At 39.7% G+C, this 25,487-nt stretch overlaps 1 protein-coding gene across 3 annotated transcripts in view; it reads right to left on the bottom strand.

Moving 5' to 3' along the window:
- The window catches only part of LOC147320081 (homeobox protein PKNOX2-like), a 106,708-nt gene that overhangs the window by 32,584 nt on the left and 48,637 nt on the right, over positions 1–25,487 (bottom strand). For 2 of the 3 annotated variants that reach the window (XM_086307903.1, XM_086307904.1), the window contains exons 2-4: positions 7,522–7,628; positions 4,883–5,019; positions 4,115–4,126 (exon numbers count right to left, since the gene is read on the bottom strand). In XM_086307903.1, coding sequence (XP_086164029.1) covers positions 4,115–4,126; positions 4,883–5,019; positions 7,522–7,608 — 236 coding nt within the window. In that variant the 5' untranslated portion in view covers positions 7,609–7,628. The remainder of the gene's footprint in view (positions 1–4,114; positions 4,127–4,882; positions 5,020–7,521; positions 7,629–25,487) is intronic. The other variant, XM_086307905.1, reaches the window with a different exon arrangement.

Here is a 25,487-nt window from a genome sequence, read left to right as displayed (position 1 = left end):
AAAAGGTACTGTTATTTTCAATAAAGAAATAAAGATAAAAATTGAGGCTGACTGAATGAATGTTGTCTTTGCACAGAGTGTGGGTTAGCAGCTGTGAAGTGTAAATTATGTCCTATTCTGTGTTTGCTGTAGGCCACTCGTGCTAACAAAAGATAACATGGATCGCTAAGTTGTCCAAGTAAGAAATTAAAAAAAGGTAAAATTTGGACTTTCATTCTCAACTAAAGTCAAGCGGAAGGATACTCATAAAAATGAGTATCTTAAAGAAACAGCCAATAAAGCCACTTGAGCTTTGACACAGTTTCTTGCATTCAGAAGCAGCTGAACACCAACACATGCTGACCCGGTAAATGGAAAAAAGCACGGCCTGTTTTAAGCCCATCAAATGGTGAGAGACTTTGGGTTGCTGGAATAGCAGCACAGTGGTGGAGAACGCATTGATGCATTGTGGCAGTGAGGATAAATAGACTTTATGGTGCATTAGAGACTCACACAAACATGGAGGCTATAACAAAATGTGTCAATCCTAGGATGTATCAAATTAAAAGTAATCTCCTCCTGTGTATATTGTCATGTTGTAATGTTGTCAACAACAACTGCAAATAGAGGCTGAATAACTCGCTTTAGCTTTGTGAATTAAGGAACTAGCAGCATGGCTAACTGCTAACCTTTCCAGAAACACAAAGAAACCCCATCAATTCAAAATACAGGGGCCAGGACCAGCATGAGAAGGGCTTTCAGCAAAGATCCACTATGGAGGCATGTCAGTGGTAATGTGCACCACATACAGTGCTGCATTTGTACGGCTGTCAAAGACAAGAAGGAATCGAATTTTATTTCTATTTTTCTCAGATTTTTTGAAACGTATAAAATGACAATGACTACTTCTCGTAAGACAAAAATGTGTTTATTTGATTTTAGAGATTTATGAAATAACGTGTAAGTAACTAAATGTAGCATATGCTTCCATTTAATGTATACAGCAGATGTATGATACAGCCTGTGAGAACTTTTGAAAAGCACATTCACCCTGTTGTTTATCATTGATTCTCTACTCCAAGTTCTCTTCATGTAAAGTAAGTGAGCTGTTAAGTCAAGCATAAAAGTGTCACCTTAAAAGAGCGCATTGGTAAACACATCTCTTCTACCCGGGCTGGTTCTGAGAATTACAAGGACATTTCTGTTGAAAACAGAAACGACTATTATGATGTCTCTTTCAATTAAGCCCGTGTTTCCATCTCAGCCGCAAATTCTACATTCGCAACCTAAAAAACAAAAGACTCACCCGCTTTTTAATAAGATGCAGAGAATCCAGAAGGATCTTTATAGTAAATGCCACAACTCATTAGGCTAATTACCCTATCACACATTTACTCTGCTGCTAATAACAAAGTAGGCAGAGAGACAGAGAGACGGAGAGAGAAAAGCACACATCTCCTCATAAAATTGGCATTCCAGCAATTAGTGAAAAGAAACATTAAAGCCTGCACAGGCTTCCTGAGCAAAATAATTAAAGAAAAATGGCAGAGATGCTGATTCTCACTGCTCTTCTCCTTTCAAAGTCTACAGCCCCCATATGAGCACAGCACAGAAGCATAAAAACAAAGTGCTATTTGTGTCTTTTTGCATAATTTCACTCACTGTGGGAGACGGAAGTGAAGTCAAATTTAATTGTGTTTATAACAAGGTGCGTTTAGTCATTAGTTCCTCACAAGGGCAACAGTCATGCCAAAAATTCTAATCTGCTCAGCACTTCTTTGAGTGCTTAAACACAACTATTTCAATAGGAGATTTTAAACAGCACATGCTGGTGAATTCTTAGGGCTGCCTCTAAAAGCTAATTACTGCATTTTAATGACGGGCCATTATACATATTAACTGACTCATTCGACATTATATTCTCCGTAGCACCATTTACTCTCATCTCAATTTACCCTTTAGCCCACTGCTTTTTTATCACATAAAGACACTGATCATCTACAGCTATGTTTGTCTGTAACACTACGTTTCACAGACCCTGCCATTCTGTGAAGGTTCATAGTTGGAAAGGAGATATCTCAAATGGAAAACTTTTCTCAATTTAATGATCATTTTTTAAATTTTAATCCCCTTATAGGCCTCTGCATGTATCCCATTCACTCAGTGAAGCAATAGGGATCTACTAATCCAGCACCCGGGGAGCAGTGTGTATAAAAGGGTACCTCCTTCCTTAAGGGTACCTCAGGATAACTGTTCGGTGGATTCAAACCCCCGACCTTGTGATCATGGAGCAAACCCTCAAACCTACTGACCCATCCCACCCCTAGGAAGACTCCTAACAGAGTAAAATGACTAAATATTTACTGAGCACTACTAAAGAAGTTCCACTCTCTGAACTTTCACTTTCATTTGGGGAACTACAAGACCATCTAGCTATTTATTATTAATAAGTGCCACTAAAGTTTATGAGAGTGTTTAATTTCAGTATACATGTAAAGTATTAACAGACTGCTAGTGTTTTTGTTCGCAACTTATTAGCTATACTGTGTTTGTGAAAAAATCAAATCAAATCTGGAATATTCTTGCCCAGAAACAAGTGTAAAAGATTACTTTATAAGGATTGTAAAGATTACTTCCTTTGTGCAAGCAGAGTCAAAACTGCAGAGAGAAGAGCAGATGCAAATATCAGAGCTAAACAATACAGGTTCTTCCCATCACTGTCTGTTTGGTTTTAATCACTGCTACCTATACTCTGGAATACCTGATTCTAATCTAATCTAACCTGATGGACTGGAAATTATAGTCAATGCAGGGGTGCAATTCAAATGGGATGCACATATTTTGTCTTTATATGATTAAAGTGCCAGTTTAGGACAGTCAGTTCATATAATGCAAGTCTATTCTTGTCAGCTGTAGCTTTTAGCTTAATAATAAAAGCAAGTAGTCAACAAACAGGTTTTATAACTGAGATCGCATTTTAATAATTTCAAATGTTCTATATGTCACAGCTAGAATTAGTAATTCGTATTGTATATGTGGTTGAGAACTGTTAAAGGAGGAAACCAAGATCCAAAACTCCCCAGAGGAAATGAAAGAGGGGCTGATTCCACCACCACAAATACACCCGGAGCTGCTCCAAACATGGTGCCTCACATCAAAGACAGCCTTGTATCTCAGTGGATCAACCAAGGACTTTACAGTGGCTTGCCTCAGGTCTGCACATGGGGGGGGACTCACATCTCCAGCAGTGGCAGATACACTCAGGTGGGACCCTAATACCATACAGTGCTGGGCAGCCTTCACTCAACAAATCAAGTTAGTTGCTGATAGTCTGGCAACACCAGGAGATCAGCCAGCTTGATTAAAAATGCCTGTATATTTTGAATAATTTACTTCATAAATAGATAATATAAACTCATTATAAGGGTTTATCAATATTCTAGTGATGAGCTGAGAGAAGAGGGAGGTGTAATTTGTATCTTTTTTTTTGCTGGCATTTTTTTTTTTTTTGCTGGCATTCTGGGTTTTCCCCAAGCAGTAATTTTCTTACAAACATATATATATATATCAATATTCTATTCAAAATCAAATCAAATCAATATATATATATATATGAGAGAGAGAGAGAGAGAGAGAGAGAGATGTAGACTTTTAAATAAAAGATTAGTCAAATGGTGCTGAAAGTGTGACTTGAGATTTATTTGCTGATCACATGATTAATTTGAATTTTGAATAATTTGAATACAGAACTTCCACACAATCTGAAAATGTAAAAAAGCAATTCACTACACAGCATAAATGTCAACTTAATATATCTACCAGTGCCAGGCAGCTAATATAAAAACATAACCTAAGCAGCAGCGTAACTGTGGTAACTACTTTCTTTATTTCCTGTAAACAGTATAACCTTTTTCTTTTGTAATATTGCTGCACTTTACACAGACATTGGCCAGAACATAAAGTAAAAGCCTGTAAAATAAGTATTACGAGTAATTGTGACACATGATGAAATCCATTTTCACAAACATCTCTATTATCTCTATTAGTATGGTTCATGTGTTTCTACTTAAATGAACATCTATTCACAAGTGTGATTCCAAAAGAAGCTCTCTTTCATCTGAAGAGTGATGCTTACCTTTGAAAATGGCTGTTGGCGTGAAAGAGAAATAAATTATGTTTTACAATGTTGATCTGGAGTCAAGCTAAAACCTCACACAAAACAAATGGCCAATAAAATTTCAAATATCACTTTCAACAGCAAATAAACAAATGATTTAAATTTCTTTTTTGTCCTCTTCTGGTCTGCTTTATTTTTGTTGGCTGTTCGTAATTCAAAACAGTGAGTTTATAATGAGTGATAATTATAACAATTTAGAGCCCACCTCATTATACAGACAACTGCTGCACTATGAGATACTTTTTTTTAAAGTCTTGTAACATTTACACAGTTCAAAGCAGAGAAAACTGAACTGCCTATGAGGAGTCAAGGAACAAAGGTGCTCTCTGGTTTATAAATGAAATCTGAAGAAAGCCCCTTCAAGTATAATTCCAAAAGCTTTTATGTCATGGCTAGTTTGAGAGAATGCATTAAAAACAACACTAGTGCCTGTGTCCTTCATCGGTGAGTAACACATCAAGTTAATTTACTACAGTCTCTTAAAGTCAGCATGAAATGAAACATTTCTTCAAAGGGGAACAATTGAAATGTAATTCAGAAGCAGAAGGGTGCACACTGCCAAACTTCATGACACAAACACATGGCTAAATAATCAAAACAAAAAACCACTGATAAACAACATGGTCTTTCTCTGCTTCTTGTCCCTGGTCATCTTTACATATTTATGTTTTCAGACTGGCTTATAGCCCTTACAGTAAGAGATGTCTCATGAAAAATGTAACCAACCTGTAAACAGCCCTCTTGTCAGATTCAAGCTGGGCCTGGGGGTCAAGGGTCACACTGACAGAGCTATTTGGTGCTGCGGAGGCTGCTGGGATGTGGACCTGTGGGGTCTTGGTGTTCTGTTGAGTCGTGCCCGTCATCTGGTGATATTTAAAATAATCACAAAATGACTTAATGATAAATTTATGTTCTTTTTTTCTTACATTGGCAATTATGACTTTGAATATTGCTTTTGTTTTAGTATCATCTGTGATGTTGCATATATACGGTGATTTAGGATGCTAATACGCTCACAGTAATACTCCTAACACGGCAGTGCTAAGATTTAATGATTATCATTCATTTAAAGCATGCTGACATGCTCATATTTAGTAATTACCACTAATTAAGTACTTTCAAAATCCTACATCCTACGTCTCAAGTTATCGCAGTTTCATTCCGATAACTTGAGACGACGATTTTCAGAAAACTTGACCTCTGACCTCTAACCTTGAGGTTTAAGTCACTGAGATTTGAACTTGTTTGTTTTTAGTATGTGGCCCTTTGGTATCAATTTGGAAATCCTAGGTTATCACACTCACAAACTTGGGTGTCCATGTTGACTGCCAACCCACCCACCTGGCAGGGTGATGACAGCCCCTCAGATATATATAAAAGTCATTTTTTAAAAGTAATTCTTGTAATTGCTTTTCGAAGCAAGTAAGGCCACAACATGCACTGAATTCTGTCAGACGCCAAATGAGGATGTCGCTGGCATGAATCATTATGGCTCGACAGGTCAATGGCCTGATGATGCTGTTAAGCAAATGAATTGTGAGTGAATGAGTGAGTTAGGACAGGTTGAGTAATTGAACAAGACACTTACAGATCTTATAGACTGCTGTTAAATGATAAATATCCAGTTTGGAACAAGAAACTGAACAGTGAATTAATCAGAATATAGAAAAGGAGTACAAAAGATTTTGACTGCCTCTGTCAGTAAATGTTTAGATTTTATATATGTCTTATAAGATGCACAAGTCTCATAGGATGTTTTTGCTTCTTTTGAAGGTATTTGTATTGTGGGTGAGAAAGAGGGCTAACATGTTTTACAAACATGACCACTCGTCTCCTTGATTATCTTCTTCCTTCATTCCACTTTTCTCTCTCATTTGTTTTTTATGAGGATATGAATGTAAAAAAAAACCCCATCCCCCTTCTGTTTTTTTTCAGCAGGGTGGGGTGGAAGGAAGCTTCAAGTCTTAATCCCAGCACCAAATGGGAAATAAATTAGGTTCTTCACACTTAACTAGCTCTAATTTGCATTTACCGAGCACACAGGCTGCAGCTCGGGAGCTCTCCCCTGGCACTAATCCTCTGGCGAGAGCAGACAGAGGTGCTATGAACAACAAGCAGGGTTAGATGGTCAGATGAACCTACTCTATTCCACCATCACAGGATGTCTGTGGCGCTGAACAAAATATTCTCTATTCTAATATTTCTGTACTATTATGTATTATCCTTTCTGGTGATCACTCGGTATAAGCTGTGTATTTTTACACAGGTATCACTGTATCTGTAAGTTATTATTTAAAGCTAATGTTCAGCCAGGGATTCTCTTTATGTGCTTTATCATCTTTTATGACAGCATCTTTTTTCATGTTCACCCTTAATAATTCTCATAAACTTAAGGAAAAGTTACAAACAGATATGATTTTGAATAGTAGATTTAGAGGCTGGTTCACTACAAATAGCTACACATTTGTTTTACATCTATGAATGGTGCTGTACTGTAGTTCTCACAAAGGATCACCCATCCAAAATTCTATACAAGTCTGTTTAGAACATATCCTTGTAAAGAACATCAGTACATCTGCTGATGCATGGCTTGTGAGTTTACCAAACTATCAGCCCACAACACAACAAGCCAGCTCCACACTAGTTCCACTTTATATGTTTTAGGCTAACACCTGGCCTCCAGGTGGCTAACACCTGGAGGCCAGATAGCAAGTGTGGCCTTAGTAGGTTGGAACTGATTGGGCTAACGGGTGAGTAGACAGGACCAAAGGCAGGTCATGATATCATTGAGTATACGGTTTAGATTATATGTCATAGAATATGAAATGATTTGTAATTTAGCAAAACATTTTATGTCATTTTCATTTAGTTAATTTCTGTGTTCTCACAAAAATCAAAACAAATTCAAAACCTCAGCTCCTGTTGAAAAGAACAGCCTAATGCATACTGAGAAAAGATAGCTAGATAAAAAACAAGGGCATAAATCCCCTGTCAACAAAACCCCAAAGGTTAAACGTTACTTTCATTTTTTTTTCTTTAACTCCAGAAGTTGTTTAAAATGACACTATGTATGAATCATGAGAGGCTGCTCTTAAATGTGTACTACAAATCATCTTAGAAATTCAACTATAAAACAGTAAAAGTTTCAGTTTAGGTAAAAATTCAAAATGATTATTTTTCAAATCTTTAACCTTCAATCTTTCTCATCACATCCGGATTTATGCTTGTTGGCACATCCCCAGTTAAGTAAGAGCTCAGATAACACAGAAAACCTCCATAAGCCAAGCTGTGTGTTCACATTAGACACAGGGGTTACTGTACAGAGGTTTGTACCATATGACAAGTCTTTAAGTTGGCGCTCTAACCTGTTGGCTCTCCTGGTACGATGGCGGAGGAGCGCTCTGGGTGGCCATCATTGTCACTGCAGATGCTGGGGACACATGTTGCATCATGGGATAGTTTCACATTGAGACTGGTAAAGAAACAGACAAGAAAGAAAAAATCATAAATCCAGTGCAAGCAAGCAGTGATTGCAAATTCTATGACAGCAGCCACCACCAGGTGCTGCTATGATTAAATCATATGAGATGGGTTTCTCAAACACATCATCTCACACTTCTATCCCTTCTGCACTTACTAATTTATTTCTTTGCTATATTTCTCTTCAGTCTACTTCTGCATGTGTTGCATAGAGCTCACAGAACAGTCAGTATTAACACTGAGTGATCTAACAATGCTGACAAGTAAAAAGAAAACAACCTGATTAAGTGTGTGCAGCCCTTTTAATGAAATACCTTACATAGCAGCAGGTTCATAAGGATACCACAAATAAAGCCCACTACTTGTTTACCATTTACAGAGAGCTATGCTTGTTTGCTAATTACAGATGGCTTTACATGCATTGTGGCGGAGTCACCTTGGTCGTCTCTATGTTTTGGCTGCTGATGTTGTTGCTGTGCTGTAACTAAGCCAATCAAGAGGGCTAATTAGGGCTCTTGTTGGTAGGCTAATTGCTATTGGCCAAGACCCCACAGGGCTGAGGGCCGTACCCTGTGGAACTCTGTTGTAACCATTGCCCCCACCCCCACTGAAGGAAGCTAATTGGTTTGCAGAGACACACATACACACACACAGCACAGCTGGATCTCTTTCCTTAAGTTACATTTAACCTATGTGTATACTGCATGAAAACGCCTTGTTAATGTGAGCTGATGGCAGAAAATGTGTTTTAGATAAAGGTGTGGTTAAACTTTATTAAACCTTTTGTGAGATTTCAACTTTAAAAAAAAGGCAGGCTTTAAACTCTGATCTCACAAATCATGTGAGATCAGACACATGGGATGTTTCAATCTGTCACTTTAAACAATCCGTTTGCTCGGTACCCTGAGCTGGGAGAGTTATTGGAAAAATGCACTCTAATGCCACATAAAGCCTTGCGTGGTTGTGAAAGACAGGCAGCAGTTACAATGGACTGGTGCACTTGGACTGAATGGTATTGACCTGGAGGAAAAGCACTTGATTACCAGCTAGTGAAATGAAACTGGAACATCTGACCAAAATCTCTGTAGCGCTTGCAACATCCGCTCAGGAGATACCGCCTCAGGAAAATGGAGCAAATCAACCAGACTGTTAAAGCCAAGGATTTGCAGTATTTGACAGTGAAGTTACAGACTATAATAATCATATAACACTGTTTACATGATAGTATAAACGAGGATCTTGGACAGACTACAAAAGAAAAACTGCAAAAATATGTAATGAATAAGTATATAAGACAAAACAAGTTGGACTATTACAGAAACATTAATGAGATTATGTTTGAGTATTATGCGGCATTCCTCCTTCCAGCACTATAAAATCTCCTCCTATGGCCTCCTGTGTGTTGAGCTGAGTGAACAAAAAGGCTCCTTTTGGGTAGACTTCAGTATCTTCAGGAGAAAGACGGGAAGCAGCAAGAGCAACTTTTTTCTCCTCTCTACTCTGGGATATTACATGACAGACATTTCACTGCCAGTCAGCTCATCACCCACTGAGACTCAGACCCTGACAATGTCTCTGAATGGGAAAGTCAGAGAAAAGACAACCATAGTAGACCTTTCTCTGTTTGAGTGGCACCCCTATCCACCACCGCTGCCAGCATTTTGATTTCAAATGGTGATTTGGTTTCTAATTTGGGGTTTCAGCTGTAAATCTGCATGTTTTATTGTGTCATTCTGTTTCAGTGTGTATGTATTCAGTGCACCCATATATAAGCAGGACTGTTTGCTCTGCGTGCGTTCACACTTGTTTGTGTGCCATGCGCATGTCTCAGTGAGTCGTGTTGTGTACCGATTGTGTCTTCTGGTTTCTGTTCTCATTCCAACTGGTATCAGCTGAAAGGCATCTTCTCTGTTATCAGTCCTCATTTTAATTGCAAATGAAGTGAGCGTGTTAGTGATTAAATGGAAAATTGCACATTAATTGATGAGACTGAAGATAAAGCAATTCCAATTACCACACAGTATTTTACGCAGCCTCTCAAGTTTTGCCATCCCTCAAAGGAACAAGCCACCAAATGGTAAATTTGAGCAGGCAATGGTGCATCCATAAATATACACACACTGAAACATAACTTGTGCACAAACACATGCTATACCAAGGCTGCTGAGGCGTGAATGTACATACAAGAGCAGACAAGAACACTGGGGAAAAAAACCCAGAAAAACACCAACAAGATATTTAATTTCAACCCAGCAAAAAAAATTCTCTCATGAATTTGAAAGTACAATTTTTGAAGACAATAAGCATCTGTCACCAACCCTTTCCAAAGTCACCAAAGGTGTGTGGTTACACAATAAGTTGTGAAATTAATTTCGGGGATAAATGACATGTTTGTTCCTCAACAAGGCCCTTTCAATTATTGCAAAGTTCGTAATGCATATCAATTGAAAAGTGCCTGTAGTCACAATCAAAATTCAAGAGCAAGCATAAAATAAAAAATGAGAAGTAGGCATAAAATTATTTCAACAAACATCAAAGGGTTTTGTGAATTTGGATTGGAGGCAGACGTTCTCTTTCATCGGATTGTGTGCAATAAGGAACATTTCTATTCAGCATTCAATTTTCCAACAATTCTCAGGCATAGAATGGGCCTGTGCTCTATTGATGCAAGGTTAGGCTGCAGTGTAGCTGCGGTTTCACCCCGTTTACCTCCGGCATTGAATAAATATTCATATCTAGTCACACATGATGTGATCACTGCCTGTGGACTTCACAGTTCAGCTATGTCTGAAGTGTTTTTTCTCTGCTTTGGTTTAAAGGTGAATTTCTTACAAAGTGTCCAGCTTCTATTATACATGGGATGAGAGTGTTTCGTGCCACTGACTACGGTGATAAAAAGAAACTTTGCGATTTAAACACACAAAGCAGCACCCTGGAGAACACTTCTTGCATGCCAAACTGTGACCTGGTAGGGGGCTTACACTGGTTCATTAATAAAAACAAGCCTGTTGTAGACAGAGATGCAGTATTCTCTCAGGTTGACTTATCAACACTTCACAGCAAAGAAGTGAACAGAGGTGATGGTGTTGACAGTCGCACAAACTGTGGAATACAGGTAATGTGAGTCCTCACATGTAAAACTGAAAATAACCATGTTGCTGAATTGGTGGTTTGATGTGAGGCTGTGATGTTCAGATTTTTATAGCACTCTTGAATTCAGTCTCCAAACAGATTAAAGCTGAATGTTAACATTAGCATGCATTAGTGTGCTGTATATGCATACCTATATATATAATGTAAAAAAGTGACCAAGTTAAATATGTTTTGTTAGCATGTTTGCTCCATAATATTATCCATTATCATCTTATTTATTTTACTTTAGCATGTTAGCCCCACAAGCCAACAACACGGCATAATCTTACATTACCAAGTTAACCGTGACACTTTCTATCACTTGACGCTGTACACATGTAGACTCCACAGTATCAACCATTACCATCCATCAATCCACTTTCTTCCACTTATTTGAAGCCACTTTCTCTAGCTTATCCGGGGGAACACTGAGGTATTCCCAGACCAGCCAAGAGACATAATCCATCCATCTTCTTCCGCTTTATTTGGGACCCGGTCGCGGGGGCAGCAGCCTAAGCAGAAAAGCCCAGACCTCCCTCTCCCCAGCCACCTCCTCCAGCTTATCCGGGAGAACACCAAGGCGTTCCCAGGCCAGCCAAGAGATATAATCTCTCCAGTGTGTCCTGGGTCTGCCCCGGGGCCTCCTCCTGGTGGGACATGCCCGAAACACCAACCCCAGGAGGCATCCTTGTCAGATGCCCGAACCACCTCAGCTGGCTCCTTTCAATGTGGAGGAGCAGCGGCTCTACTCTGAGCCCCTCCCGGATGGCCGAACTTCTCACCCTATCTCTAAGGGAGAGGCCAGCCACCCTTCGGAGGAAGCTCATTTCCGCCGCTTGTATCCGCGATCTCGTTCTTTCGGTCACTACCCACAGCTCGTGGCCATAGGTGAGGGTAGGGACGTAGATCGACCGGTAAATTGAGAGCTTCGCTTTTACACTCAGCTCCCTCTTCATCACGACGGACCGGTGCAGCGTCTGCATCACTGCAGCCGCCGCACCAATCCGTCTGTCGATCTCCGGCTCCCTTCTCCCATCACTCGCGAACAAGACCCTGAGGTACTTGAACTCTTCCAGATATAATCTCTCCAGCATATCCTGGGTCAGCCGCAGGAGCTTCTCCCGGTGGGACATGCCTGGAATACCCCAGCCAGGAGAAAGCATCCATGTCATGGCCGGACCACCTCAACTGGCTCCTTTCGATGTGGAGGAGTAGCGGCTCTACTCTGAGCCCCTCCCAGATGGCCAAACTCCTCACCCCATGTGTAAGGAAGAGGCCAGCCACCTAAAAGGTGAGGGCTGGAACAAACATTGACCGGTAAATCAAGAGCTTTAGTTTTACGCTCAGCTCTCTTTTCACCATGACAGACTAGTAGTGCATCCGCATCAGTACAGCCACAGCATCAATCCATCTGTTGATCTTCCGCTCTCTTCTCTCATAAACAAGAGTGAACAGCCAGTACCCATTTAATTATATTACTTTAGCATATCAGCTCTATAATTTAGCTTATTAGCTTCTTATACTAGATATACATGGCACATGTAGTGGCATTTACATAACCTTCAGATCAGAAAATAAATGTAATAATCTGCAATCTTTGTAATACCCATTAGGAGTTTACTTCACTAGTTCCACCTTATACTACCTCAGTAAACAAATGTACAAAAAATGTATGGTCTTAATAAAATGAAGACCTTTAATTTTATTGAATTCATATCTTCTTCACTACAGCATGATTTCAATAGAAGTCAATGTGTTTAGTGTTTCCTTCAAAAGCTAAGACTGTTGCAACCAATTACCAAACTAAGGAAAGATGAGTTAAGTGGCCAACTCACCTGTAAAAATCATTACAGTTAATCTTGAGGATGTGAATGTTTGTTTGAAATGCTATGAAATTCCTCTATCAAAATCTATATGGCCCTGTGTGAAAAAGTGTCTCATGTCAGTCTGGAAAGGCCATCTCTAAAGCTGTGGGACTCCAGTGAACTACAGCGAGAGCCTTTTTTTTTTTACATATGACAATAACATGGAACAGTGGTGAACCTTCCCAGGAGTGGCCAGCCAACCAAATTTACCCCAAGAGTGCAGTAACAACTTGTCCAAGAGGTCACACAAAACCCCAGAACAACATCCAAAGAACTGCAGGCCTCACTTGCCTCAGCTAAGTTCAGTGTTCATGATTCGACCATAGGGAAGAGACTGAGCAAAAAAGGCCTGCATAGCAGAGTTCAAAGATGCAAGCCAATGCATCTCGAAGGCTTGTCTCAGTTTTGACAGAAAACATCTTGATGATCCCCAAGACTTTTGGGAAAATACTCTGTGGACTGACAAGACAAAGGTTGAACTTTTTGCAAGGTGTGTGCCCATTTACGTCTGGCTAACATAGCATTTCAGAGAAAGGACCATTATACAAATAGTAAAATACAGTGGTGTTAATCTGATGTTAATCTGGGGCTATTTGGTTGCCTCATGACCTTGAAGACTTGCTGTGGTAAATGGAACCATGAATTCTGCCCTCTACTAAAACCTCCTGAAGGAGAATCACCTCAAGCTGAAGCACACTTGGGTTCTGCAGCAGGACAATGATCCAAAACACACCAGCCAATCCACCACTGAATAGCTTAAGAAAAATAAAATGAAAACTTTTAAGTGGTCTAGTCCAAGTCCTGACCTGGATCTGATTGAGATGCTGTGGCATGACCTTAAAAAGGTGGTTTGTGCTCAAAAACCCTCCAATGTGGCTGAATTACAAAATTCTGCAAAGATCAGTGGGTCAAAATTCCTCCACAGCCCTGTGAAAGCCTCATTGCCAGTTATCACAAACGCTTGATTGCAGGCAATTACTTTTTCACACAGGGCCAGTAGGCTTGGATTGTTTTCCCCTTATTCATAAACACCTTCTTTCAGAAACTACATTTTGTGTTTACTTGTCTTATCGTTGTCTAATATTTAAATTTGTTTGATGATCTGAAACATTTAAGTGTATCCAAAAAATAGGAAATCAGGAAGCGGGCAAGCACTTTTTCACATATATTTGTTCACTTATATGATCAGCACTGATTAACCAATGAACCAAACAAAAATCCTTATGTGATTTTCAACAGACTTGTAGAGGCTTATCAAATACACATACGACAGTCTTATTTGCTTTCATTATCAACAGAAATAATGAAATAATCTCACAAGGGCAGGATGCAATTGGAAGAGAAATTAGCCCAGTCCCCATGATACCATTTTCTTAAAACCCCAAAATAACAACATCACTAAAGTTTGACTGACTTAAATAGTCCAGTACAATTGGACCTGCTTTTAGTATCCAGCAACTTTTCAGACATAATATCTTGTGCATATTGATGAAAATAGGGACAGTGTGCCACAGTTTTACACCAGAGGATAGCTTCTAAGCCACTTACCCATAGATTGCAACACTTTAACGTAGTCTGATATCTGAACTGGTACTGTATGTACATGCATCAAAGAGGCAGTCCTTCCATGCATATCCTGTCATAAAAATCTCATTTAATCTGTCTTGGGTTTGTTGGTGAAAAGGTTGACCTGCAAAAGCAATGAATAACATTTGGAAGTGGGTATGTCACCTTGGTCAGATATTATGCATCTTGATGCCCTGCAAGGGGGGGAGATGAATAAATAAATAAGATGTTTTTGAATACGAGTAGGATCTAATCATTGCCTTATTGTCAGGCCTGATTTACAATGCAAACACCAGGAGGCAAGGCCTTGATGGCGTTGAGTAAAACGATGGAGGGAAGGGTGGAATGGTAATGAGATTTGGGGCCAGGGATGGGGGATGCTATGTACACATTTGTAGTTGGACTCGATACACAAAATCACAAAACACACAGATCCAAGTGCAAATACACCGCATGCAAGCAGGAATGGGTACGCATGCAAACACAGGCATGTATATTAATGCACAAATTCCAACACTAAACACAGAGATCTCAAAGCTTCAACCAGAGTCATCCTGAGGGCAATATTACAATCACTGTCTCCCGGCATACCACCATACAAGCACGCATACATCTGTATACACACACACACACACACTCACACTCAAAGGCTTGAGTGGATACATGGCCTGAGGCAAAAAGAGTCTAACCAGTGGTCTTAGGGCTACAAATCCCCCCCTAGGCTAAAGTGAACTCCATGCATACTGCAGTCAGGACCCGGTCCATGCTCCCAGACCACCTCATTAACCCAATCCAGCAGCAGCTCCCTCCACCCAGCCAACCTCACAACTTTGCTCTTCAACAGTCCATACTTACCATTCATACTAGTATCATTTATTCATCTGCTCTTGTTGATTGGACTCATCCTCGCCTGCATGATAAATAAGGCATGGATTTGTAGTTTACTGAAGGATGTTACAGCAGTGTTGTGGTCGGTGGAAGGATTTAGCTAAGATCAAAATGTCAAAATGACAAGGCGTAGAGGGGCCCACGATGTGGGACTCTTGGGTCAACAGGGAAGTATTGGTATGTAATTCTGCATTTCTGCAGTGTCGGGGAAGTTGCTCAGTCTTGCCTCACCGCAGACAGTGTGGAGAGGGACAGAGAAGGATGTTCTGTTGCTGAAATAAAACGTGCAAAAGAAGGAGAACATGGTCCAGTGGACACTGACTGAAGATGTTTGCAATAAAAATAGGTTATATAGGTATTGGCTACGATATGTAGTCATTTCATTTTAACTAAATCACTAAGCTGCATCATAATTATCAACAAGATGCTTCTTACCATTAAGTCTTCTCCCTCTCTTTACTCACTTCACTCCAAAGGTTCCTCCGACTTTCAATTTCCAATGACATTTTGTGCTTGAATTTAAATGTCTAACCTTTCTAGTTTATTCTTTCATGCTGAACTTGATGAATGTCCTTCACAAATTCAAATATACCCCACAGTCTTAATGAAGACTTGGGATTTCCTGTGGGTGTGACAGTTTGCATGATTCGCCACTTTCTTTGAATGTGGTGAACAATGGCGCCAGCACTCCACGCTGACTGCAATTCTTTTCTTTGAATTTATGCAAATGTTTGTTTGGATATTAAAGATTCCAGTTTGATTCCATTGCTTCCTGCTTTTAAAATTAGATTAAAAAACACAGACTAAAATGGATGGTGGTGAAACTACAGTGCAGTGGAAACATTTTTGGAATCCCCCGTAGGCAGGTGGTTTGCATGCAAATAGCCTTATTAACATAGCTAAAAACCCTTCTTGTAATGAGGTGAATTTTTAATCTAAAGAGACTGAACACATAAGACAAAGAATATTCTTGCAGCAGGTAAGTCATTCTACCATCGTAAATTCAATTCAATTTTATTCATATAGTGCCATTTCACAGGTACAGTCACCTGTACATTGTAAAATAAAGACCCTGCAATATTAGAAAGAAGTTCCAACAATCCCACAACCCACTCAAGGAAGGTCAGCCATCCAGCACAATGAGTTTAAGGTGAGGGGAGAATCTGAAAACTAGTCTAGAAGAGTATTTATTGTAAGTTTCAACTTTTGCTGTGGTTTGGATAATGGAAGGTGGATAAATGAAAGTTTTGTGATAGACAAAATTAAGTATTTTTTTCTGATTAAGTATTAGAAAATGTTAATTAATTATTTCCATGATGCTTTAAAATGTCATAGTAACATATTTGGCTATAACTCAAATGTGTTACTGTGAAGGTTTGTTTCGACGCATTAGGCTCCAGTGCACACCTCAATCTTCCATCAAAATAATTATAAGACGAACATGGATATTCTCTACTACATATACAACACACACGGCAAACATGGCATGAGGCCACCAAATGGTTGGCGGGCCGACTTCAGTAAACTTATTTTTGTTTCAGCTGTGTCGTGGATAAATTTACACAAACTGGCTCTGCATCATTTCCTAAAACAAACATATACACAGGCACACACACTCCTGGGAAGAGTGGGTGGGTTGGGTGGAGAGTGCCAACAATGTACTCCCCTCCATCAACAGAAATAGCAGTGTAACAGCGTCTTTCTAGTGGAAAAAACTCAGAGAACCAGAGATAAAATGATGGTTGGTGGATTTCAAAGCAAATTCAGCTGTGATATTCTGTACCTTCTTGTTTGTATATAGGACCAAAGCCAAGTGCACTTCCGCCAAGTGGGATCAATATCACATGTTTCTGTGGCATAGAGCTCAATGAAACAATAGTTTTGCACCATGGTATTCAAGAAAATACTAAAAATCACTCAAATATATGAATGAATACCCTCATCATTCATTATTGTCTGCAAATTTAAATGAAACTAGTTTGATGAAGTGAAACTTTTTAACTTCACATAAACAGTGTAGGGGAGTAACGGAATACATGTACCGCTGTTATGTATTTAAAATACAAAATATGAGTAACTGTATTCCATTACAGTTACCATTTAAAAAGGTGGTATTTAGAATACAGTTACTTTGTTGAAATAAAGGGATTACACGGCGGTCTTTTCCTGTTTCATATGTTAGGTTATGCCCTCTCTATTTTTGGTAATTCCACACCGGTGGAAACCCAAACAAAACACGCATTAAGAGGCCCAAATGCCTGTGTCTCAATGTCAAGTCTCATAATGATGTGAAGAAACATTTTTTAAAATGATTTAATATGAAGGCAATCCGGTTGTTCAGTCTGACGTCACTAGCCGTGTCTGGACCTAAACTCCGCTGCAGGTCCACAAACGATCACTATGGCATTACTGAGAGTTGAAAAACTGTCTAAAGTCTTTCATCTTTAATAAAATGATCAGCGTTCTGCTCTACCAGGTGTAACAATTGAGTTTAACATCCAGGCATCCATGAAAACGGAATTTATGACATTTAACGGAGTTAGAAGTTAGCAGGGAGTTAGCTCGCTAGCTTCTATCTAAATACAATATAGCATGTCCTGACTGCGGGGTTTTGGAAACAAATTAAAACGTACAGCTCTGTTATCACTTCCAGCATAAATGAAGACAGAAAACTAAAAAGCAGTGACGTTTGTAGGGTTACTGAAGTTGGGCTAGCTGGTATATAATGATGTGCTACGTGACCGCTAGCGACACAGCTATGTTAGCATAATATAAACAAGCTAACTTTTTTTCCACTCGATAAAAGTTAACGTGAGTGTTCTCGGTGGTCAGGAACAAATGTAATCGCATGGCAGGATGCTGTAAAAGGACCAAACTTCAGCCAGGAGAACAACTGAGATCATCCATCCACAATACGAGGTTAGTCATTCATATACTGCTGCATGGGCTGGGCTGTAGTTACATCCTAAGGTTTTAAAAACTGAGCTTAAATAAATGATTAGCAGTAATAAAAGCCGAGGGAGGTCAACAGTGATCACTGACTGTTTTAGGAGCTTTTTGAGATCAAATAGAAGAAAATACAAAACATTAAACATGTTAACAACACAAAAGCCATATTAAACGCAGACTACTTTAGGCCCGGAAGTAGGATTCGTCAGAGGTGGGACCAAGTCATTGTTTTGCAAGTCTCAAGTAAGTCTCAAGTCTTTATCCTCAAGTCTCAAGTCAAGTCTCAAGTAATGTCAGGCAAGTCAGAGTCGAGTCTCAAGTCACTGGTGTAAAAGTCCGAGTCAAGTCACAAGTCTGAAACTTTGAATTTCAAGTCCTTTCGAGTCTTTAAAAAAAAAAAAAAGAAAAAAGAATGTTGCAGTTATGCTAAATGTAAATATTAGACCATGTAATTTTAAAATCTGTGTTTTTCTCAACACATGACAAAATAGTGAACTTAGAAAATATACACAAATTGTGAAATTGCACCTCTATAAAATGCAGCTCAATTAAACCTAGCTCCAAGAATAATTTTCACCGGAGTGTTCTGGGACGTTATATTTGATCTTTGAATGGCTGCAATCCAGGCCATCCATCGCGTCTTTGTTACTTCGGAAACATGGCTTGAACAATTTCTCTTCAACGACGTAATCCGATAACAACCGATCTCTTTACCCGTCGGCTTCCCGTGGCTGTCATGCGACCGGCTATTGCAGTTAATAATACAACGGCTTCTTGACATTTTTGTGTTTCTTTTTATCGCTGTGTGACTGATTTCAATTGAAAGCCTGCGTGCGCTAGTACCTCTTGCCATGAGTTCCCAGAATCCTTTGCGGTTTACCCCTGAATGACGTCACATTTTCAATCTCTATATAATATGCATGTTAAATTTTATATTTGGGGTGAAATATCAAGTCTTTTCAAGTAAACCGGTTCAAGTCCAATTCAAGTCCCAGGTCATTGGTGTAAAAGTCCAAGTCAAGTCACAAGTCTTAGAACATTTTTTCAAGTCAAGTCTAAAGTCATAAAATTAATGACTCGAGTCTGACTCGAGTCCAAGTCATGTGACTCGAGTCCACACCTCTGGGATTCGTCGTGTCATCACTGAACAACCGGATAGGCAGAGTGTTACAGGCATCACCCTAAAGAATGTAGCCTCATGGGCAGTGTAGTCCGTGCTGCAGGGAGAATGGACTGCCATACCCGTTATGTGTCTGTGAGCGTGAGGAGGGAGAAAAAGGAGAGTGGAAAAGTACAAGCTGTCACCGAGCAGAAACGGGAGCTGGAAGCATGTAAATATAATAATAACCACTGCAGCCAAAAAGAGTGCCTGACGAGCCCAGTTGTAAGTAAGCTATTAAGATTTGACTGTTCACTGTGTTCGTGTTTTCCTGCGAAACAATAAGTTCCAGTGGAGCAGCCTTTCAACGCCTCTCTCTGTCCCTGCATGGAAAGTTGACCCAGACAACAAAGTAAAGCAAGTTTTCGGCTACGAGCCCGACACGAACCCGACGTATTAGCCAGAGGTCCCTTTACTACGGTTCCTAGTCGCGGACCTGTTTTATATACGCGCGGAATAGTTTTCTATACGAGATCGCTGCAAAAAGTGCAGCCTTACTTAATGTCCACCTACTGTTACTCATTTTATATTAAGATTTAAAAATGTAGCTGGTATTGGTATGGCAAGTAACCCTCAGTAATAGTAATAAATCACACAGCAATAGGACATTCATGTAGTTTTAAAAAAAGCATGATAATATATTAAGTAATCCAAAGTATTCAGAATACGTTACTCTCATTGAGTAACGTAATGGAATACGTTACAAAATACATTTTGGGGCATGTATTCTGTAATCTGTAGTGGAATACATTTTAAAAGTAACCTACCCAACACTGCACATAAAGAAGAAGCACAGAACTCCACCTAAATGTACAGATCTTAGTAGCTGTCATTTCATTTGATGACTCTAGTGAATTCCATAAGTGGATGAGTGATAAAAAAAAATGAACATTGTGTTTTACTTTATATAGTGTATGTCACTGCAAAATGAAAATTGCTTGATTGCGTACCCAGTTTCTCAGTAGCTACTGATAGCGTCCCATTAGGTCAAACAGCTGTCAAGCAGTTATTCTTTAAACCAACTCACTTTAAATATAAATCAAACAATTTCATTTCTTGCTTAAATGTATGAAATTTGGGTCAGCTATGTGGTAGATTGAACTCAGAACTAAAGAGGTAGTTCATAGAATGAAAATATATGAAACAAAAAAAATATATATTTATGTATGTGTAGTACATATCAGGCAAATGGGGATTAAAAATACTCAAAAACTGCTCAATTAATGTCTCTACTTTTTTTGGTCTTAAGATAAAAGTGATGGAATGAAAACCAAATGTATACAACATTGATTAATGTGTTGGTCTTTACGTCTCAAGTTTTTCTTCTTTAGCTACTGTTCTGGGCCTGTGTAGGGCAGAATTCATGAGACATTCAACTCAGGATCACATTTTTGAGGAATGCAGAACATGTTATGTCACACTCTCCAAGGGTTTCAGCTTGGACCATGGTGGTAAACCAAAAACATCGTCTCACTTCCTTTTAACTTACCAAAAGAAACATTGTATTTACGATTTATGCATGAGTGACATTCATTTGTTTAAACTGAAACGCGCTGGGCATGCAAATCACGTCTGTGAAACAGTTCCAAAATAATCAAAAAAGGAAATTCAGAAACCCTTAAGATGGAATGACTAGAAAGTATAAAACCCTGATGGCAATATCCTAAATTTAGAGGGAATGATGAAGGCAATATGAGGCCATCTAACAGAGTTCCTTTACCTTCTTATTGATACATTTGGGTTACTTAAATAATCATCCAATAGTAATTATGTTAACAACTCCCCTCAAGTCCTGACTTTGAGCTTAACAAAGTTATTCATAGAGGTTTTAGTATGAAACATACATATACAAATGCATTTGTGCCATTGAGCTGTTTTCCAAGAAGAGCATCTGAGACATTCTGATGTTGAAAGGTGTTGCGTGGCCGAGTGTCTGCACTTGACACGCAGATGCACATATGGGAGCAACATTTCCTCTGCTAGCTGATAACCATCAGAACACTGAAGGTAGAAAATTCAAGCTGAAATTGGAATGCCCAAGCTTGTGTAAATGTAATCTACAAGACTTTCCCCACTGAATCCTTCCCCAACACTATGCTTGTCTTCTCTCCTCCTCCACCACCACCACCATCTTTTCACTCACTCCTCCTCATCCTCCACTGTCATGTTTTCTGGCACATACATTGTGTAGATTATCTGCCATTGCATCTGTCAAGTTCTTTTTTTTATGGATACCTCCCTATCACAGTGAGGGGGGCCATCTGTGTAATCCTAGAACAAGTTTAGGTACTGGCAGTGTAACGCGGCTGATTAATAAATTGTACAAGATGCATGGCCACTTATTTGTTTGAAAACTTAATTGGCTACAGAAAAAACTATGTATATGTGTAATGCAATGTAATGTAAGTTGACCACTAAAAACAAGAATGGGTGGAATAAAAGTTCTATTACAATGACTATTTTTTCTGGTATTAATCATAAGTAGAGCTTGCTAAACTGAACAGATAGAGCGGTTGGTTATTTGACAATATTGATTATTACTAACAGCAGGCACTAGAAAATATTTTGCCAATTTTCTCTAAATTTCTCCTAAAGATCCATTGCTAAAGATCCATTGAGACTAAGTAGCAAGCTAATTTTGGGACTGAATAATAAAGTCAGTCCAGAAGTGCCGGAAAAAATTCAGTTCTTAGTTATGTTTATATCTTTACCCACCATTTTAGCAAGGGATCGAAAAGGAGCTTTTTGCCGTCGATACATGGTTGCAATACCCTCAGCATAGTGCGTGCATTCTCTGGATTAAGTAGCTTAGACCATTACTTTTTCAAATATATAGCTATGGTGTTCTTGCGCACATTGTGAATGTTGACTCATTGGCTCATTCACAATGTTTCGATCTCCCTCTGACTCTTGTACCTTATATATCTTGTTAGCTAGAGAGAACTACGAGGAGCTTGCACTTGTAATTGTTTCTGCTACTGTCTCCAACAATGTTGTTGGATCTAACTTCAGTATTGGCACTGACATTGTCCTTAACACTGTAACTAGTTTAGTTAGGACAAGTTTGTCTTTGACTGAAGAAAATATAAGAGCATCCTTGAACATGTGCAGCATGGTGGAAAATCCAGACAGGAATTTTGCCACAAAGATTGGGATAAAATCTGCTGACAAGCTGAAGGAATGCTACAGACATGGTCACATGTTTGCCAACTCTCATCTCAAGATGAGGCCTGTGACATGAGAAAGATGGCTTTGGTTTTCCAGCCTCTGGCAGAATTGGTAGAACAGACTGACATTGAACATCATATTCCAAAGGCCCATCTTGAAAATCATGGACAAGTACAAAGTCAGCCTGGATACCTCTAAAAAGGGCCACGATGGAATATGTTATCAAAATGAGAGATTTAGTTCATCAGTAATTTATATATGTCATTATTTATTGATCAGGCATGGTCTGATGACCTGACTGTCTTCTTTGAAAACACTTTGTAAACAGGGTGTCTTTGGTTCATGAGGTAGAGCAGGTCATCTATTAATTGGAAGCCAGCGAAAAAGAAGTTGTTGATTTCTTCAGTCTACATGCCAAAGCCAAAGTATCCCTGGACAAGATGCTTTCATTGCATGTTAGACACGGCATCAACGCGTTAGCGCAGTTAGATCGTTAACGTGTTAGTGCCATCCAGCCCCACGGACGGGGCAATTCACTATTACTCGCTAACGGAGATTTGCCGCGTTAATACGGTTATGCCGTTAACGTAATTTTAACGAGATTAACGCTGACAGCACTAATAAAAATTAGTCAGCTACTAGATTACCAGCTCTCTGTTTGTGTCATTGAGCATGTTTAGGTCAGCTAGTGTGATGACAGAGAAGATGGCCTTGTGCAAGTATTTGCATATTTATTCTGTGTCTACAGGTGATAATGAAGTGTATGTCAGCAAGACTTTAGGGTCATAAATTCAAACTGATAGTAAACATGGTTTCTTTTAGCCATGGTCATTAACAACTCCAATCACATGTATAACTAAGCTCCTAAAGGTCATGTCGGAATGTAGAGGCAGCCTTTATCATTTTTAAAGTCAAGGACTTGCTGTCCTATTATTTACTATCCATCCATCCATCCATCTTCATCCGCTTTGTCCGGGTCCGGGTCGCGGGGGCAGCAGCCTAAGCAAAGAGGCCCAGACCTCCCTCTCCCCAGCCACCTCCTCCAGCTTATCCGGGGGAATACCAAGGCGTTCCCAGGCCAGCCGAGAGATATAATCTCTCCAGATTAATATCCTCACGTTATTTTTTCTCCTCCTTTGTTGAAAATCAGCCTCCTTCTGAAAATTATTTACTAATTACTAATATATGTTCTATCAGTATAAAAGTTTCTCCTGTGAAAACACATGGATATGTATGTTTAAATGTGACTTGTAGCATTTCTCAATATTTTTCCAAGCAGCCAGACTTTCTTTTAATTTTTATATTGGCTTCATCGGGTGAAGGCCTCCAGCTCGCACTGGAACGGTTCGCAGCCGAGTGTGAAGCAGCGAGAATGAGGATCAGCACCTCCAAATCTGAGGCCATGGTTCTCAGCCGGAAAAGGGTGGAGCGCCCACTCCGGGTCGGGGATGACTTCCTGCCCCAAGTGGAGGAGTTCAAGTATCTCGGGGTCTTGTTCACGAGTGATGGGAGAAGGGAGCCGGAGATCGACAGACGGATTGGTGCTGCGGCCGCAGTGATGCAGACGCTGCACCGGTCTGTTGTGGTGAAGAGGGAGCTGAGTGTAAAAGCGAAGCTCTCAATTTACCGTTCGATCTACGTCCCTACCCTCACCTATGGCCACGAGCTGTGGGTAGTGACCGAAAGAACGAGATCGCAGATACAAGCGGCGGAAATGAGCTTCCTCCGAAGGGTGACTGGTCTCTCCCTTAGAGATAGGGTGAGAAGTTCAGCCATCCGGGAGGGGCTCAGAGTAGAGCCGCTGCTCCTCCACATTGAAAGGAGCCAGCTGAGGTGGTTCGGGCATCTGACAAGGATGCCTCCTGGGGTTGGTGTTTCGGGCATGTCCCACCAGGAGGAGGCCCCGGGGCAGACCCAGGACACACTGGAGAGATTATATCTCTTGGCTGGCCTGGGAACGCCTTGGTGTTCCCCCGGATAAGCTGGAGGAGGTAGCTGGGGAGAGGGAGGTCTGGGCTTCTCTGCTTAGGCTGCTGCCCCCGCGACCAGGTCCCGGATAAAGCGGAAGAAGATGGATGGCACTACACAAATGTAAATTTTTATTATTAGTACAGTTTTCGAGGCTTAATGAAGGCCATTCAAAGTTGTCTTTGGGACACAGGCTGCTTCTTCACTCATTTTCAGTCCCTGTACTTTTTTTTTAAACATTTTCAGGAGACAGTTTTTTTCTTTGTTATGCACCCTAACACCGAACTATTAATCGACGGATGAGCTACGGTTGTGCCCACAAATAATAACAACTTACCAAAGATTTTTAACACTTTGTTTCTAACAGCTGGTCACAAAAACACTAATGATTTGTTCTTATTTCTGTAGTTAGGTATAAAGTAGTATTTTTGCACCAATAAGGTGATTCCTAAAGCGCTATAAGCTCAAAACCAATCAGAATGGTGTGCAGTGTGTGGACAACTAGAGGACCAAAGAGGAAGTGACATCTCAGATAACCTGTATCTGACCTAAGAAATCATAAAAAACAAAATGAACAAAGACTTGACACGGGACCTGAGAGATGGATCTGGCTCTTCATTTGAGTGTTTACCGAAGCCTCATTAGAAACAAAAGCACTCAGAGAGTGCAACTCCCTGTCAAAAGGGCAAGGGCTGTACTAAAACTATGATATTCGATTCTGTATTCGGTATTTTTTTTTCTTTATTTTATCAGCATTGGTAATATGGAAACCTCAATAATGATATCTGCATTGTTTTTGTAGATCACTTGTGTTGATGTCAGCATTTTTAATATGAAAAGGTAGTGTAGCATATTAATGTTTTTGTTTCATTGTGAGGTCAATTATTTCTTGTATTGAAAAAAGAATATTTTAAAGGGATATATTGGTTTAAAGTACGATTCAATGGAAACTAAATTGTTTCCTAAGTCATGTGAGCCTGACCTTTGACGTATGACCTTGAAGCATTACATACTAAGATGGTGAATTTTATCATCCGTATCCATATGATTGGAGCAGCACTGGATGAAATCTTTGGCGTCTATAAACTGTAAATGATATATTCATGCAGTGTATACTTGGTGGCCTCATTGTGATGTCATTGTGATGTCAAGTACA

The sequence above is a fragment of the Aulonocara sp. 'chitande type north' Nkhata Bay genome, linkage group LG10 (genome assembly GCF_057382095.1).
Source record: "Aulonocara sp. 'chitande type north' Nkhata Bay isolate Kocher_YH1m ecotype deep benthic linkage group LG10, A_spYH_male_GT1.1, whole genome shotgun sequence".
NCBI classification, from domain to species: domain Eukaryota; kingdom Metazoa; phylum Chordata; class Actinopteri; order Cichliformes; family Cichlidae; genus Aulonocara; species Aulonocara sp. 'chitande type north' Nkhata Bay.
The sequence above is the reverse complement of the archived record's forward strand: the minus strand, read 5'-3'. Positions and strand labels throughout refer to the sequence as shown.